Genomic DNA, 17629 nt, shown 5'->3' with positions numbered 1-17629 from the left:
ACACACACACACACACACACACACATATATATATATACACAAATATATATACATTATTGTTCTTTCCATTTGAGCACTTTCTTTCCTTTTCATTTTCACAATATCTATTGTACATTTTGGATCTTATTTAATCTTTTTATTTTTATACTAGGGAGACAGTATGATATTTACACACATGGGTTTATTTATTTCATTTATGAGTATGGCCTCTAGTTGCATCTATTTATCCATAAAAGTCTCAGGCTTATGCTTATTTATGGCCAAGTAATACTCCATTGTATAAAAATACCACATCTTTTTTATACATTCCTCAGTTGATGTGCATTTGGGTAGTTTCCAAGATTTTACTATTGTAAATTTTTCTACTATAAACATAGGTACACATATGCTCCTGTGGTATGCTGTTTTCAATTTTTCTGAGAAACTACCCAGAAGGGGAATAGCTGGATTGCATGAGGCATCCAATTCTATTCTTTTGAAGAATCTTCATACTGATTTCTACACTGATAGTACCAGTCTACATTTCCACCAACAGTGGAGAAGGTTACTTTTTCTCCACAGCCTCGCCAAATTTGTTATTAGTTGATTTCTTGATGACAGTTATACTTTCAGGAATGAGATGGAATCTCAGTATTGTTTTAATTTGCATTTCTCAAATGACCAGTGATGCTGTACATTTCTTTTTATATTTATTTGCTATTTTTATTTCTTCATCAAAGAAGTGTGTTGTCATCTCAGATGGCCATTTTTGGATTAGGTCTTTGAATTGTAGGGGCCTCATGTTTTTCAATTCTTTATATGTTGATATAAGTCCTTTTTCTGAGGGACAATTGGCTAAATTTTTTCCCATTCTGTTGGTTTTCTTTTCACTATGTTGGTTATTTCCTTTGAAGTGCACAAACTTTTTTAATAAGATCAGACCTCAGTTGTTGATATTTTGGCTTTTCTCACAGTTTGAAGGCTGAAAAGTCTGAGATCAAAGGCCTCTACTTGTTTAGGATCTATTCAATACATCCTAACAAGGAAAAGTTCATCATTACAGATGAAAGCTCAGAGAGTGAGAGGATCAGAGTAAAGGAAACAGGAGAAAAGTTGCCTCCAAGACAATGCTACACTGTGATATGTAGTCTATCGTCTTGTCAAAGGAATTAACTCATTCATGAGGGCAGAACTTATGACTTAGTCTCCTTTTAAAGGTCTCATCATTCAGTATGTTCACAGTGGAAATGAAATTTCAACATGTTTTGGAAAGGTCACTCAAACCATATATAGCACAGGTTCTATTTTTTAAAAAGTCTTCATTTATTAATTTATTTGGAATAAAACTATAATATATGTAAATCCAGTCTTTGGATGTTGACTTTGAGAAAATTCTTCTCAATTTTAAAAGAATGCAACAAGTAAATAGAAAAATTCCTGCTAAGATAAAAGTAAAGCAATTAGAAACAGTTTGGGGAAACTGAGACAACCAAAGTTAGGACCATTTCATGCAGGATGAAAATAGCATGGAAAAAAATGCTTTTTGCATGGCAGTCACTAGTGATATGAAAGCAATTTCAGAATGTTGTGTAATGGAGAAGAGATAATATGATAGGTTTTTTTTGGTCTTTTTCATTTTTATTGGTACCAGGGATCGAACTCACGACTGACTGCTTGCAAGGCAGGCGCTTATGCCGCTGAGCTAAATCCCCAGCCCCTAATATGATAGTTTTAAAGCATGAATGGGTAATGCAGAACGAAGACTGCAGATAAAATACCTTCGTCAAAAAATATGGCAGTGGACAGATGGGAGCATGGCAGTTAATACAAAAAAGTTGAGGGGGAAAAGGATTTATTTATTTATTTGTTTATTTATTTATTGAGAGTGTTGGAGAATTGCAATTGAACTCAGGTCCTCACGATGGCAGACTCTATGCCACTGGGCTATAGTCCTGGTCACTGATTCATTTTTAAAAGAGGCCTTAGGAATATATTTGCAAAGCAGGAGGTAGAAATTATTGCAACTAAAGTTAATTATGAATATGCAGAAATTGAGGTGGGAGAATTTGTGAAAACCGAAGGAGCAAAGCCAGCGGAGGAGGGGATCTGGAAGAGAGGTAACCAAGTGTCTTGGGAACTCTTCTCACTACTGGAACAAAATACCTGACACTCACAAGTTCAAACAGGACAGGTTTATTTCAGCTCACACCTTTTTGAGAATGCAATCCATAGTCAGTTTGTTCCGTGGCAGAGTGGCATGGCAGAGGGTCACAGAAAAGGAGAAACAGTCCATGGCGTAGCAGACAGAAGGGGGCAAAGCAGCAAGCCATGAGCCTCTTTGCCTTTTGTTTCATCCAGAACAAGGCTTTTGGGCGGTACCACCCACACCCAGGGTCCTGATTCTGTCTCAATAAATCCATTCAGTCACACGCAGCACTCTGCTAATTCTAATCATCAGAGTAATTTAGTGTCACATGCCGTTAATCCCAGTATCTACACCCCAGAGTCAACAAATTCCAAAAAGCCATACCTATGAGTACATGGGGTTTTGGGGGTACACCACAACACCAGGTTCTTGTGCATTCAGATCATCATTAAGTGAAACAACACTTACTTGAATACAGACACTGTGAAACTATGACAGTCACCTGATGGCTGAGCGGGCTAGTAAGTGTATAAGGAGCAGGTGGTTTATACAGTGTGGGCCTACTCAAGAAAGAGATAAGTCACACTCTGAGTGGATGGGGGTGGGTGGCATAAGATTTCATTCTGCTACTCAGAGGCATGCACCACTTAAAACTTAAGAGTTATTACTGATTTCTGGAATGTTCCATGTAATATTCTCAGCCCATGATTGATCACAAGTGTTTTAAACCATGGAAAGTAAAATCATGGATGGGAGGGGAGTACCTAATTAAGCCAAGATAAATAAAATTTGCCCAAAACTTGTCTAAATTGTATGAAAAAATAACAATTTATTTGAATAATTTGATTTCAGAGACTATCAAATCTTTCAATGGTGATTTATGATAATAAATGAATAAAATATAGACATGAACATTTTCAGAAATAAAATGAAACTATTCCTCAGGCTCTAAAAATTAATTGAGGAGCATATTTCCATGCTTTTTAGTCCTTAACACTCAATATCCAATATCTACTGGATATTAATAACTTGTACTTATTTGTATTCTACTTTAGAAAAAAAAAAAGCAGGCAGTATGAATAAGTTTCCAGAAAATGGCTAGTTTTTCTTTTTCCAAAATTGCTTATTGAAATTTCATACTTTGGAAAAGGAGAAAGGAATGTGGAACGTGGAAGAGGAACATGGAAAACCCTAACATTGATGCAAATGCAGTATTCTTTCCTTTCCTTCAAAACTTGTATCTGACAATACTACATTTTATCAGCTTTTGAATGAACAATATTGTGTAAAAATTTATATTTAGTCAGTATGTTTTCCAAACAGTTTGGTGCAGCATATAAAAATTTTTGATTACAAAGTAAGACCTACTATGATTAGCAATAAAACAAATTGGAAACATTTTCACTGGCACATTTAAAGCACAGGTCTTCCAAAATATTTGGCCAAGGTTCTTCCATTTTACATAAAAGCCCATTACTATTTGCATGTAATTTTTTTCTGGATGAGAAAGAGAAGTTAAAGTGTATTTTGGCTATATTACCATTAGCCAAATATAACCAGACAGATTCAAACATAATTTCTTCTCAAGACTGTACTTACCAAAAGTAATTTTACCTTTTCAGTCATATTATTTGAGTTGAAATCAAATTATGTATACATAGCTGTTAAAAATACATCACAGTTGTTCATGAAATTGTCATTCTTGATTTTTCCCCTCATACTTACCCAGATATAATCTGTCATTAAGTTTTGTAGATTCCACCTCCGAAGTTTACAAATCCAAATTTTGACCCTGTTCATTAATATGATCTCTGTGAGGGTTAACTGTATTTGTTAATTTAGCTAGGCTCTGTAATCCAAGAGTTTTGGCCAAACATTAGTCTCTGCGTGCTATGAAGGTGTTTTGTACGTATAACAGACATTTATAGGGAGGATATTGCTTTTGATAGTGATTGGTCCTTATCTAATCAGCTGAAGTCTTGAATAGCCAAAAATAGGTTTCCTGGAAGAAAGGAAGTTCTGTCTTAAGATAGTAACACATCAATTTTACTCAAATTTTCAGTCTGTCAGTAGAGTGTCTTACAAGTTTTAAGATCAGATCAAGAGCATTGATTCTTTTTTCACCCTCTACCTTGCCAACTCTACAGATAGGTAGGTTGCAGCCATGAAGCTTCTACAATAGCATAAGCAAATTACTCTAGTCCCCCATCCCCACACAAACATTGACTGATAAATCTAGAGTATTAAAATAGTATACTTTTTCTGATATTTTCATTTCTTCCATTTCCTTGATAATTCTTTCTTCTCATAACTGACACACCCAGGTTCCCAATAGTCATGGAATAGATAAACAGAGAGATAAAAGTGTGCTATTATCTACTCAGACTATTAAGCACTGAAATAACATCTAACCTCTGCCTATGGCCTCTAGGATCTTGAGGAGTCTCTAATCTCAGCCTAAAGATGGAAGTGCTCACGAATTCAAGATCTCTTCAGGTGAAATTAACATGCAAATTGGTATTTCTATAGGCATTACTACATGATTGTCAACTTCAAGTAAATGAAGTTCTCTAGGCTTTAGATCTTCAGTAGGTACACATCAGAGTCAAAAGCTAGGTTTTCATAATCTATGACTTCCTAGGTTCAGTAGCACTGACGTTCTGTTGTTTTCATTATTATTGCTAGCTTCCCCAAAACAATTTGGCCACCTTAAAATAAATCATATTTTTTTTCCTAAGACAAGTTAAAAAGTTCTAAAAAAAATTTTTATTTGGACTTTTGTCTTCTTACTGTCTCTTTCTGATAGAGGAGAGAGACTATACAGTAGAGCTGATCTTTATATTATGACCACTGTATTTTAATTGCCTGGTTTATTTCTGACAAATGGTAGACACTAAGTATTTTCTAAATTAATAGATCTAATGGCATCAGTAGAAACACTATTTTAAAGAAGCTATATAATTTTACTCCACAATAAGAAAAGATGAAAATGAGAATATTAAAAAAGTAAGAAATAAAATATAAGTATCACCCAAGCAGTAAACATTAATCTTAGTCTAGCCAAACTACTACATACTTTCTGTAAGATAAAATATTTGTTTACATTGATTAGTTTAAGATTATTTTAATTACATACTTTTTAAAATAAACTTTTTATTCTACTCCTGCATAAAAGTGGTCCAAAATTTGGTTAAAAAATAAAGCTGGTTGAGTATGGCGGTGCGCACCTATAATTCCAGCATTGTGGGAAGCTGAAGCAGAAAGATCACAAGTTCAAATCCAGCCTGCATCGCTTAGCAACTTAGTGAGAACCTCTCTAAAAATAGCAAAGGGGCTGCGAATGTAGCCCCATAGGAAGATCCTGGGTCCATGTTTCAGGATTACAAAAGGACAAACAAGCAAACAGAATGGCTGTCTGCAGTGTTTATTTCTTAACTTACAGCATTCAGGCATCTTCCATAGCTCTGATTTCGTTTCCACCAGAAACAACATCTTCCGGTAATTTCACAAGATCACAAACACAGAGAGAAAGAGGAGAGGAACCTAGTATTATGTCCCCCAGGATGTCTAGAAAAGATGCGGGTAGTCCTTTGGTCACATACATGAATCCACAAAAAGGGTGATATTGAGGACATCAAAAGAATGGGTAGCATTCAAAAGGAATGCCATATAGGGCTACTATGGCAAAACCTGAAGAGTCTATAATATAACCCAGCATGCTGCTGGCATTGTTGTGAACAAGGAACTTAAAGGGCAGGTACTTGCCAAGATAATGTGCTTATGTATTGAGCTCGTCAACACTCTAAGATTAAAGAGCCCTCCTTAAAACAATATCAACGAAAATGATCCAAAAAGAAGAAAGTCAAGGGGAAAGACACATGGGCTCAGCCTGTCCTACTCCAAGAACCACATTTTGGGAGAACCAATGGGAAGAATCCTGGGCTGCTGGAACCAATTCCTATGCTTCAATGGCACATACTAGCTAATTTAGCAGCTAAGTTCTAGGTGGTATACTGAGGCTCTGGTTGAAAAATTTTTAAAAAGTTCTGACTTGTAAAAATTGCTTTCTTAATTGAACAAATGTGTTTTACCCTCACCTCATAAAAATGAATACTGAAGCAAGTTCTCATTGTCCCTGATTAGTTGTATCAGGTTTTTACTCTCCATACTCAATGATTTACGTGCTGATGGATGTGAGGAATTATGCAGATGTGTATCCAAATGGAAAAATATGCATGAAATATTTATATGGATTTGAGTATCTTCTAAATCACTATGGAAAAAGATGTGTCAAAATAAATAAGGTAGTGTATGGCATTACTATTAAACAAATTGTTTAAATCATCCTAAAAAATAGCTTGAAGAAGCTTTTAACTTTTCTGAACTTTACAGCCTTTCCCTGCATAATGGTAAAAACATGCCTGAATGAGCGACTGATAAATCAGAAATTACTGCATGTCAGGAAGGGACTGGATCTTCTGTGAGTATCCTTGGTTAGTGTCTTACTTAACTTTCTCATTACGGAGACAAAACACCTAACAAACCAATGTTAAAGGAGGAAAGGTTTATTTAGCTCATAGTTTATAGAGGTTTCAGTCCATACCCAAGCAGGGTAGCACCTGGCAGAGGGGCAACCTCATTGCAGCAAAGATACCAAAAGCAACAAGAGAGAAGGGAGAGCAAGCCTCCTTCTGTCCCTTATATTGTACACAGGCTTCCTGTCCAAGGGTGGATGTAGCACTCACATTCTTATTCCCAGCATTAGATCAGACAATCACAAATTCTATATTTAGGGCATCTGCAAAAGTCTGTCTTCCATGACCAGATGAAGCTTTGAGGGGACACCAGACACAAGTCATAACAGGCAGTATGGTAGAGTAAAAGGAGACACAGGGCTTTGGCAAGCAGTCTTCAGGTAAAACTTCCAACTCCAACAATTATCACGTGTGCTGTTACAGAGACCCAGAGTATGAATCGCTTCAAAATGTTTGCTTTACATAGTCATTTTTTCTTTGGGGAGACTCAGAGTATGTATCTGGCACATGATTATCATGCGATTTTAAAAAAATTCTTGGGGTTTCTCCCTCAATTTTTAAACCCTGACTTGCCAGGAAAATGTATGATAAATTAAATGACCCTATTAAAACCTGTTGTGGAATATCCCTTAACCACTATGCCACAAATAACAGCACAAGAAAAATCCTAGCTCCTTTAAGATTCAGGAAGGACAGGATACCTTAAAGGTCCAAGAAAGATTTACTAGATGAAGTAGTCGAGAAACATTTTTCAAAATATGGAAGAAGATACACAAGTCATGCTTTAGAAGGCAGGGGAAGAAATCGATCCAGATTCTTCATTATGGTTGAAGGCAGACAGGTAAGAAGCTGGGAAATAAAAATACTTGTATGTGGATTTCCTCAGTGAGCACTTGGAAACTGCCTCCCCAAGAGTGCAACCAGCTTCTGTTACTGAGGATTTGTTCCAGTTCTAGTAGTTCTCAATTTCACAGGGTTCCCTAAGATTCCTTGACCTTTACATCTCCAGCACTGCAAGCACACATACAAACTTCTAATTCTAGTAACTACTATTCAGTACTTACCTGCCTTCTAGTTTTCTCACTAAAACGTATCTGACAAAGATGAATTGGAAGGAGATATTAGAATTTTACCATGTATAATTTGAGGGTTTGTTGCATTTTAATCAAGCTTTTGTCAATTATGTATTAAACTGTATATTATATTAAAATCTAATTATAAGCTATGTGATGAGTGCTTCTCTTTTCATGTTTTACTGTCATTTTAAGTTTCCAACTTCATGTCATCTAAATGAGATTAAAAATTCACAAGACTATCTTTTTTTTGTAAGTTCAAAATGCTGTAATCTTGTGCCTTTAGTATATGGAATGAATAAACAACACAACCAAATCTATTAGTTGCTAACCCATGAAGGCCCTGCAGATGAGCATGGGAAGGCAATATTGCATGTATATTTCTTCCTAAACTACAGTAGAGCATGAAATCTTTCATTTGAACAAAGTATTTCAATGAGATTGGGCTATGGAAATAAATAGAAGTTTTATAGAATCATGTCCATTGATTCTCAGTCTTTTTCCATATTTACTATTGGGCTGTGATTTAATATATAGTGAATGATGACACTCTAAATAAATTATAGTAAAAGAGACACTGCCTTTAATCCCCTCAAACTACTCCCCCTCACTTCAAACACACTTATCCCATCATCCTTGCCGCTTTCTGCAGCAGTTCTGATAGTCCTCTTTCACAGTGTCTTTAGGTGTGTTGTCATGGCTGCCTCAAAGTCCTGAATCGCTTCAAAATATTTGCTTTACATAATCATTTTTTCTTTGGGGAGAACCAGAAGTTGCATAGTGCAAGATCATGTGAGTAAGGTGGATGGAGACACGCTCTAATGATATTATGGTCCTGCTCTTCTGTCAATGATACTGGAGAGCGACAGTCCCTGTAGACGTGCACATACCCTACGAACATGGAAGAGAACTTTGAGAACTGCATCAGCAAGTAGGATGAGCTAAGCGCGTTTAAAGCAAGGGGTATATTTGGAGAAAGGATGGAAATATCTTTTACCATAGTAATTTTTAAAAATTTAAACATTAACCATATAATTTGACCAAATAGCATACCTGAAAATACCATATCCGCTATAGCATAGGCAACCTTTGAGGACAGATATTTGATTGACTTGGGACAACAGGGCATATTATTTCCAAGAGAAGGGAGGGATATGGTACCTCACAGAGGCATTTTTGCAATCTAAGTGTTAGACAATATAATTCTGAAGGACTGAACAAAGGAAATTTAAAAAGCACATATTAAAATCAGACTTATTCATGATTTTATACTGTATGAACTGGTCCTATATTAACACAAACCTCTAACTATATTCATTAGTAACTTCTGAGAAGATGAGGCAAATGTATGTGGCACTGTCTGCCAGAAGGAGCAGTGGCTCTAGAAAACACAAGCCAAGTTTAAGTTCCACTTCTGCCACACACTAATTTTCCCTAAGTCTCCATTTTCCTATTTATTTAAAGAGGAAAATAAAGGCAGTCTAACAGGATTGTTAGATGCATTATAAGGACTATATACAACTGTACAGCACTGTGCCTGGTACCAAGCAAATCCTCCTTTAAGACAAGGATTATTATCATTATTATTATTAGTTTCTGTACTAAATCTATCAAGTCACAAATCTGCCTTCAGAATAACAATGCATCTTGGAATGCAAATTTGATAATGTAATATTTTCCTCTCATTTTAAACAGAAAGAAACCTCAAAATCTGAAAGAGATATTTTTTAAAAATCCAAAAAGAGTTTATACATGGATTTCTATTTTGATATTACTACATTGGATCACAGACTAATTGCCCCTATAAACTGATGGTTGTCAATTGAAATTTTTAAATGTCAAATGTCTCACCAAATTTTGTGTAGATATGGTCTATAACAATGGAAATCACTATTTTAATTTTAACAAAATGAGTGATTAAAAAAATGAAGCTTGAATTTTTGCATGTTGATTTTGTTTCTCTTGAAATTTAGGAGATTTTTGCTTCTTTTAGAAGTAGGTACCTTAAAAACTTGAAAGGGGTACATAATTATGAAGCTAATATATACCTTTGTTCATAAAAAGCTAAAAATTAACACATATAATGATCAGCAATATAAATATTTTATGCATGAGCCAGATTTTCAGCCCTTTTTTGGAGACTTATAATGTGTAGATTTGTACATATATTCTTTTGTGCAAGTTCTTGCTATAGAAATATTTGTAAAGTATTATGGTAATTCTTAATCACCGTATTTTTTCAGTCTAAAATAATCACAGGCATTGCTGATACATTTCATGACAAGAGAAACAATGGTAAGATTTTAGTTTTATTCAGACCACCTACACCTCACTAAAAAAAAAAAAAGTATAACTAGAACAAAGTAGTCATTATCCCAATCAAACGCTGAACATGAGGTTTTATTAGTACTTATAAAACTAACTCTAATTAAAACACTATGAAAACTGTACATTGAGATCATTTTTATTCTGCAATATTATTTTAAAATCTTAAAATCAAATATCCTATATATACGTAGCTGGGAATGTGATCACATAGTATTTGAGAATTATTTTTTAATAGTTCTGAATAATGTGTTTGCTTGCCTAAAATTACTTCCAGCATTTAAAAAAATGCTTGCAAGATTATATGTTTATTATACTTTTGACTGAATGCATGATTTGTTTATTCTTGGGTCAAGGCAGATACTTCTTAACTGCTATTTTCCTGTTTCAAGGTTGCTAACAAAACATTGTTTTGGTTGGATTATCTTGAAATGGTCTTCTTAACTTCCACAAGGCCACTCTGCCTATCTCCAAAAGAATATTCTTTATTACAAATCACTGTGATATCTTTCACAAGGACACAAAACTAGTACCATATGCACAGGTACAGAATATTTCTCCTTAACTTGCAGGTAAGCTGCATTTCTTTAACTCCTGGTAATGTCCACTGTTTCATAGTCTGATATATCCTTCCAAAAACATCATTAAAGATGCTGTAGAGTTGCTACTTAACCAATATAGGGTTGAAATTCCACATACTAGAAAGCACAGTGGGACAATATTGCAATGTAATCAATACATTTGTTTTTAAAGCTCACAATTAGCCTTTCATTCATTTTTTAAATCATGGAGCTTGACAATATTTCCTTTCCCTTAGAGTCCCATTTCTAGTTGGCAGCCCACATGAGACACTGGCTCATGTTATTCACACTTCCCTGCATCATTCAAATCAAACCTACTACATTACAAATACAACAGTAAATCTCTTATTCTCTTCTTGAAAACTACATCAGATTTCTAGCCCTTTGCAAAATTCCCTTAAAATGCTGGCTAACTAATTAGTGGTGTAATATTCACGTATGTGCCTGCATATGTGTCAGAATGAGGAAAACTAAAACTATTATTAACTTCTTCTGTTTAACTGCTATCCCTTTAAATGTGTAAAAAAATGTGGAATTTTATGCAACTATTCTAAATTAATGTATGAATGTTAGGAAAGGTTAACATATCTTGCACTCATATATTTAGGTTTCCTATTAACAGAAATTTTTTGCTAATAATTTTTGGCATCAGAAGTTTTGAAATCCCATGGCTTTTTATTTGTATACTAAAAATTTAAAATCAGAGATCTTTCTATGTGTATGATCAGCCATCTAAAATGAGGAATACTGTGATACTGTGCTTAGTGCTTTTCCATTTTTAAGAATATGTGGACTGGTGTATGGATGAAAAGAAGACTTTACAGAAATACAGCAGCAGCCTTGAGTACCCATGTCCTTAAATACTGTAATAATTAACCAGGCCAGGAATCTCACTGAAATAATCAAGGAAGAATGCAAACACGGAATACCAGTCAAAAAATGGTTGGTTGAAAAATCTAGAAAGTAGTTCAAATTTCAAATCTTAAAGTTATGAGGAGAATCTGGCCCAAAAGACACCTGGACTCCTGCACACTTAAAACAATGGTCTGATACATTTATTTTTTTACTGCACAATTTTGTCATTTATTTTGGAAGTTAGCATCATTTGATATTTTGTTTAACAAATTTTACTTGCATATATAATTCCATCCCTTCACCCTAAACTCTGTGTTTTGCTATAGGATGTTGCAATTCTCTCAAAGCCAAACAATGAGAAAGTGTTTATTAAGAGAATTAGCTATATATTTAAAAACTAAAACTATAAGCTACTTCACTTTAGAGACATTGAGGACGAGAAAGTTTTGTGTCACAATTTTAAAATATTTTTATCTTGGTGATATGAGGAAGAGAATTTAGAAATGAAAAAAAAATATCATATTCTAAAACAGCATACTGCCATAAAATCATTTTTATTTTATTATGTTTGCGTAGGAATCAAAAGTTCATGCATTTTCTTTTCATATTTTACCCCCATTTTATCAATTTATATCATAATATTTATCTCTTTGAGATTTGACATTTTTATAGATGAGAAACTGATATGCAGATGCTGCCAGTAATTCTAAAAGGAAAAGCAACTTCTGCTACTCAAACCTCTTCACACTCTTGAAACTCTTAAGTCAGACTTCTTTCTACAATATCATTTTTACCTGATATTGATTATGAAGGCTTTTCTACTGTGAACAACTAAGATGCTGGCAATATAAGCCATGTTGAAATAATATTGCATGACAAAGAAGCAAAGTAGAGAAAAGATAATATTTAAACAAACAATTCTGGAACAACTTAACATTGATGCATATACACAAAAAGTAATCTAGAGCTCAGTTTTATACTTTTCACAATAAAATACCCACAATGGATGATACAACTACATGCAAAATGCAAAACTATGAAACTACTAGAAGATTACATAGGAGAAAAGCTAGGTGAACTTGAGCTTTATTATCACTTTATAGATACAACATCAAAAAGAACAATACATGTAAGAAATATTAGTAAGCTGGCATTCATTACAATTAAAACTGCTGCTGTGCAAAGGATACAGGATGAAAAGACAAACCAGAAACTAGGAGTAAATCTTTATGAAACATGTATCTGGTAAAGAACTAGTATTCAAAGTACAAAAGGACTCCTACTACTCAACAAAAAGAAAAAAAAACTACATTAAAAGTAGGATGAAGATCTGAATATATGTCTTATTGCAAATATATGTATATATATATATATATATATATATATATATATATATATATATACACACACACTAAGCAGGTAAAAAGATGCTCAAGATCATGTCATTAGGCAATTGCAAATATCAAGGACAAAATACCAACATCAACCTATTAGAATACCTAGTATCAAACCCATCATCAACAAGTGCGAATGAAGATGTGGAGCAACAAAAATGACATCTATTTCTTGTCATAATGCAACATGGTGCGGTCACTATGAGACCGTTTGATGGGTTCTTAAAAAAGCTGAACGTTGATTGACCACATGAGCCAGCATTTGAGTTAAGGAAAAGAATGGCTTCTATGCATAATTTTAATAACTATAGTAAAAGTTTAGTACAGTACCAAATTTCTGAAACTCAAGCTTTCAGTCCTAAAACGTGATGTATGAGTTAGGGCACTAACTTAATCAACGTGTTTTTGCTTGTACCACTAGCATTCCAAATGTGCTGTGATCAGATTACCAACATGAAAGAATCACTTGTTAATTTCATTCACTTTTTTCAGTAGTTGCATCACATCTGATTCCTAATGGAGTTAATGTAAAAAAATCGGTCATTTTCTATATGCCACTGCTAAACGAATATCCTTTGTTTACACACACTCCCATATACACGTGCATGCCAGAACTTTGAGGAAGGGTGATCTCCTCAAATGGGGGAGAAAATACACGCCTTATATTTTCTTTTTAAATAGTGGTGGAGTCACAGACCATATATATTCTATGAGTCAAATAAAAGAATCACCTGGTGCAAAAATTCTAAATTTGGGGTCTCACCTGTAAAAGCCTGGTGGCACCTGCCGTACCACGAAGCTCTTCTCCATGTCTTGAAGGATGTCATTCAGCATCCGGATGCGGGAGGGGGCTCTCTCCTTGGGGTCATTGGCAGGTCTCATCTCATCAGACTGAAACAATTCAGCACTCTCCCTCAGGCGGGACGCCACGGCCAGCAGGTGAATGTTGAGTTGATCACCTGCTGAAGATAAACAAGCCCATCTCAAAAGAGACATCCTCAAAGCAACAGAACAAACATTACACCATCCCAACTCTAAGTTATAAACCGGCCAGGCCACTGGGTGTAAGGGGGTTTGCTATTGATAGTTCTTTTTTTTTCTGTCACTTGACAAAAACAAAAGTATGCCTTTAAATCTATCTGTGAAGAAGAGTAAAATCAGTTAAATGTTAATAAAGTTGTTATTCTACCAAAAGTCTTGCCTAGATTGTTCTTATTTTATTGTTTATTATCACTAATATTATTAACTGTAAATAGATTGATTTTTGAGAAATTGCTATTTTCTAGTTTTGAATACTTTGCATAATTATATCAGTATTATCAAAAAATATGCATTTTATAAAATAACTAGAATTAAGAAAATCAAACTGCCACAAATCACCAAACAAGTAAATAACAGACAAGAATGAGAAGTCTCACTTTTGTGGCTCAAAAATTCAGTCTTCAGGGAGTATCTTAAATCTGAGGGGAAAACAAGTACAAGGAGTTATTTTATAACTCCTATTTTATAACTTTTGGTAGAATAACTACTTTATTAACATTTAACTGATTTTACTCTTCTTCACAGATAGATTTAAAGGCATACTTTTGTTTTTGTCAAGTGACAGAAAAGAAAAGAACTTGTGCAAAGATATTCACAAGTTCTTTATTCATTAAACTTAGTGAAGCATCACTTCACCAGATGACATCTTCATAAAATGACATTAAGTTATTCAAATGACATTAAGTTATTCTACCAAAAGTATTTTATAACTCCTAGATTAATCTAGTTATTTTATAACTGCTATATGTCTGCTGCTATATGTCACTAGATGTATATTAGGATCTTCATTTTTTACTAGAAATTTTCTGTTATGTGACCTTGAGAATGTGACATTGAGACAAGCTGATGGAGGGATGGAAGGACACCCATCGGGACTTGGCTAAGGAGAGAGTGAGGCAAAGGGAAAGATTACAGAATGACTTCTCCAAGTGAGGTCCAAGGGACACAGCTCCCCAAAACTTGGTTCTTATGAAAATGAAATTTCCAGATGTCTAGTTGTAGAGCCGAGGGATTTACCTTTAAACACGCCATTACAATTATTTTAAACTTCAAGAAACAATGCAGAAAGATAATTGGTGAAAAAATGAAAACTGGGTTAGAAGTTTTACTGATTCATAAACTGTAATATGACCTTTGTTACCAATGACTAATAATAATTTTATTTCTCATCTTCCTTTGATCATGCAGGTCAATTTCCTTAGAGTCCAGTGAAGTGTTGACAACAAATACCTCTTTCTCAAATAACCAAAGTTATCCCACTAAAGAATGTTTAGAAAAAGTCCATACCAACAAATAATTATGTAATGAGATAATTCATTTGATAAGGGCTTCAAAGATATTTATGAGCAAGCAAGTTTAGATGAGTAATCTCATAGAATATTGTAATTTTTCTTAATACTATATATTAACAAGTCGAGTTGCAGGTTGTGGTAGAAGGAGGAATAATACTTAAGCTAATATGTAGCTCCCTGCTCTCTGATGTTAATATAAATAAAATCAATTACAGGAACTTGCAAAGTTTTGGCATTTGAAGTTTTTGAGGTGCATTCCACATTCACTAATTATAATGTTTATTTCACAACAAAACTGCAGCCTACAAGAGGTTATATTTTTGTTCATCTTGAAATTAGCCTTGAATAACTTAATGTCATTTCATGAAGATGTCATCTGGTGAAGTGATGCTTCACTAAGTTTAATGAATAAAGAACTTGTGAATATCTTTGCACAAGCAGAAAATAAGATAGATAAGGCACAGGGAGATTATATTAATATTGAAAGACTTAAAAACAGAAAAAACAGCTCAATATCCTTGAAAGTTGTCCATTTAAGAAAGAAAAATCTGTTCTGATCTAATGTACACTACAGAACTGAAGGCATTACCACTGAATCAAGTGAGACAAATTGTACCATTCTACCTTATTTAGCTGTAAATGAATTTATCTTCTGTGGTGGTGCAAATGTGGAGAACTGACAGCTTTAGGAACTAGCCAGCTCCAGAAAGGACCCTGATCCTGGAAACTTGCCACTCATAACATGCAGTATGCACTGCTTCAACTGTGTACAGTTACAAATTGAAAAGTAGCTCTACTTTCAATGTTCGCTCAATCATTTTGATATATAAATGATGGTCTAAAGATTTGTAGTAGTCATTCCTCTGTCAATTAGAGTTTGTTTATCCCTTTAAATAAGATTGAGAAAGAAATGCCACTTTCTATATCAGACTATTTGTGAACCTCAAGTGAACAATCCCTCATGCTTCTTAGGATGCCCATTAGAATGTCAGCTTGGTGAGGTAGGACATTTTTATCTCTTTCTTACATTGTTATTTTTCTGACAAAACTATGCCAAGAATTTCATTTACTTGATGAATGGTTGCATTATTTATGTTTTAAAACAGCGTCATAGCATCTGCAACATTTTTATCTTTATCTGCCTGAAAAGACACTATCAGAGCAGAAAGTACATTTCGTCTTTGAATTTCCAGATGCTTGCACAATAGATGTTAAAAATTGTGCTGATTATTGAATGTTGAATTACAGTATCGTCTTTAAATTATATTATTATTATATTAATATGTACAAAACCATTCAGAGAGACATTTGGTATCTGATGAGCATCATCAAATACTATTTCCTTTATTTTCTTGTTAGAAATTAACTGTACTTGGAAAAAATACATTTAAGAACAGTAGAAGCTACATCAATGTAATGATGAGTTAAACTAAGTTGAATTTTATTTATTGTTATAATTTTACTATTATTATAATTTATTTATTATTAATTTTCCTGAAAATAACTATAAACATACAAGATTTCACTTAAGACATATGGAATGTCAGGAAATATAGGACTGTTGAGTCTGTTACCAGTTCATATTTTAAAAGTTTCAAGTTAATTTGATATAAAAAATAGTTGAGAACATCATCTATATAATTATTATCACCAATGTGAACCTGAGTAAATTATTTAAATCCTATTGTTCAACATTTCTGGAGGAAATGGTAATTTCATTTTCAAGATGGGAAAATAAAGACTGATACTGGAATTACATAAAGCTCAGGGACATCTCAAATGAGCTACTGAAAGCTCTGAGACTTCAGACTAAAGCATCTGAATACAGTCATTCCACCTGAAAACAACAGTGCCCGTGTCTGCCTCCTTTCCCCACAGTCCTCACCCTTTGGGAAGAGAAGTCCAGTCCTGAACTAAACCTTTCCAATATTCTAGCATGCTATAGAAAGGATGGAGCCAGATATTGTAAGAGGTGATAATTTTAGCTGAAAAGGAGACAGGAATGGAAGAAGAGATGCGGGGACATTAGATACTGAACTCCGAGATGGATTTTGAGATCTAGGCCAACTAATTCAGCAGACTCCAACATGCACCGGAATAAAAAGCTTCCTGTCCCTTAGGATATTCCCTGCCTGCCAACCAGATGTCAGTGCAGCATTCTCTCCTGAAGACAGCCCGGTTCGTTAGCGAGGCACACTGGAAAAAGAAGGACCCTTGTAATCTGACAGTTCTGGATTCAAATCCTCAGTTTAGAACTTAATAAATGTGCACATGTAGACAAAACATAAAACCTCTGTGAGGGCTAAGGACTTAACTCAGCGGCACAAGAGCCTACCCAGCAAGCACAAGGTTGTGAGTTTGATCTCTAGTACAAAAAAAAAAAAAAAAAAAAAAAAAAAACCCTAAAG

At 34.3% G+C, this 17629-nt stretch overlaps 1 protein-coding gene across 11 annotated transcripts in view; it reads right to left on the bottom strand.

The window, feature by feature from the left end:
* Naaladl2 (N-acetylated alpha-linked acidic dipeptidase like 2) overlaps positions 1-17629 on the bottom strand; it is a 1233816-nt gene that overhangs the window by 21503 nt on the left and 1194684 nt on the right. For 10 of the 11 annotated variants that reach the window (XM_063229030.1, XM_063229028.1, XM_063229035.1 and 7 more), the window contains one exon: positions 13652-13850. In XM_063229030.1, coding sequence (XP_063085100.1) covers positions 13652-13850 — 199 coding nt within the window. The remainder of the gene's footprint in view (positions 1-13651; positions 13851-17629) is intronic. The other variant, XM_063229032.1, reaches the window with a different exon arrangement.

Source organism: Cavia porcellus, unplaced genomic scaffold (assembly GCF_034190915.1).
Source record: "Cavia porcellus strain 051 isolate PalLab524CR breed Dunkin Hartley unplaced genomic scaffold, mCavPor4.1 scaffold_17, whole genome shotgun sequence".
In the NCBI taxonomy this organism is placed as follows: Eukaryota; Metazoa; Chordata; class Mammalia; order Rodentia; family Caviidae; genus Cavia; species Cavia porcellus.
Note: the sequence above shows the minus strand (reverse complement) of the source record. Positions and strands in the feature narration are given on the sequence as shown.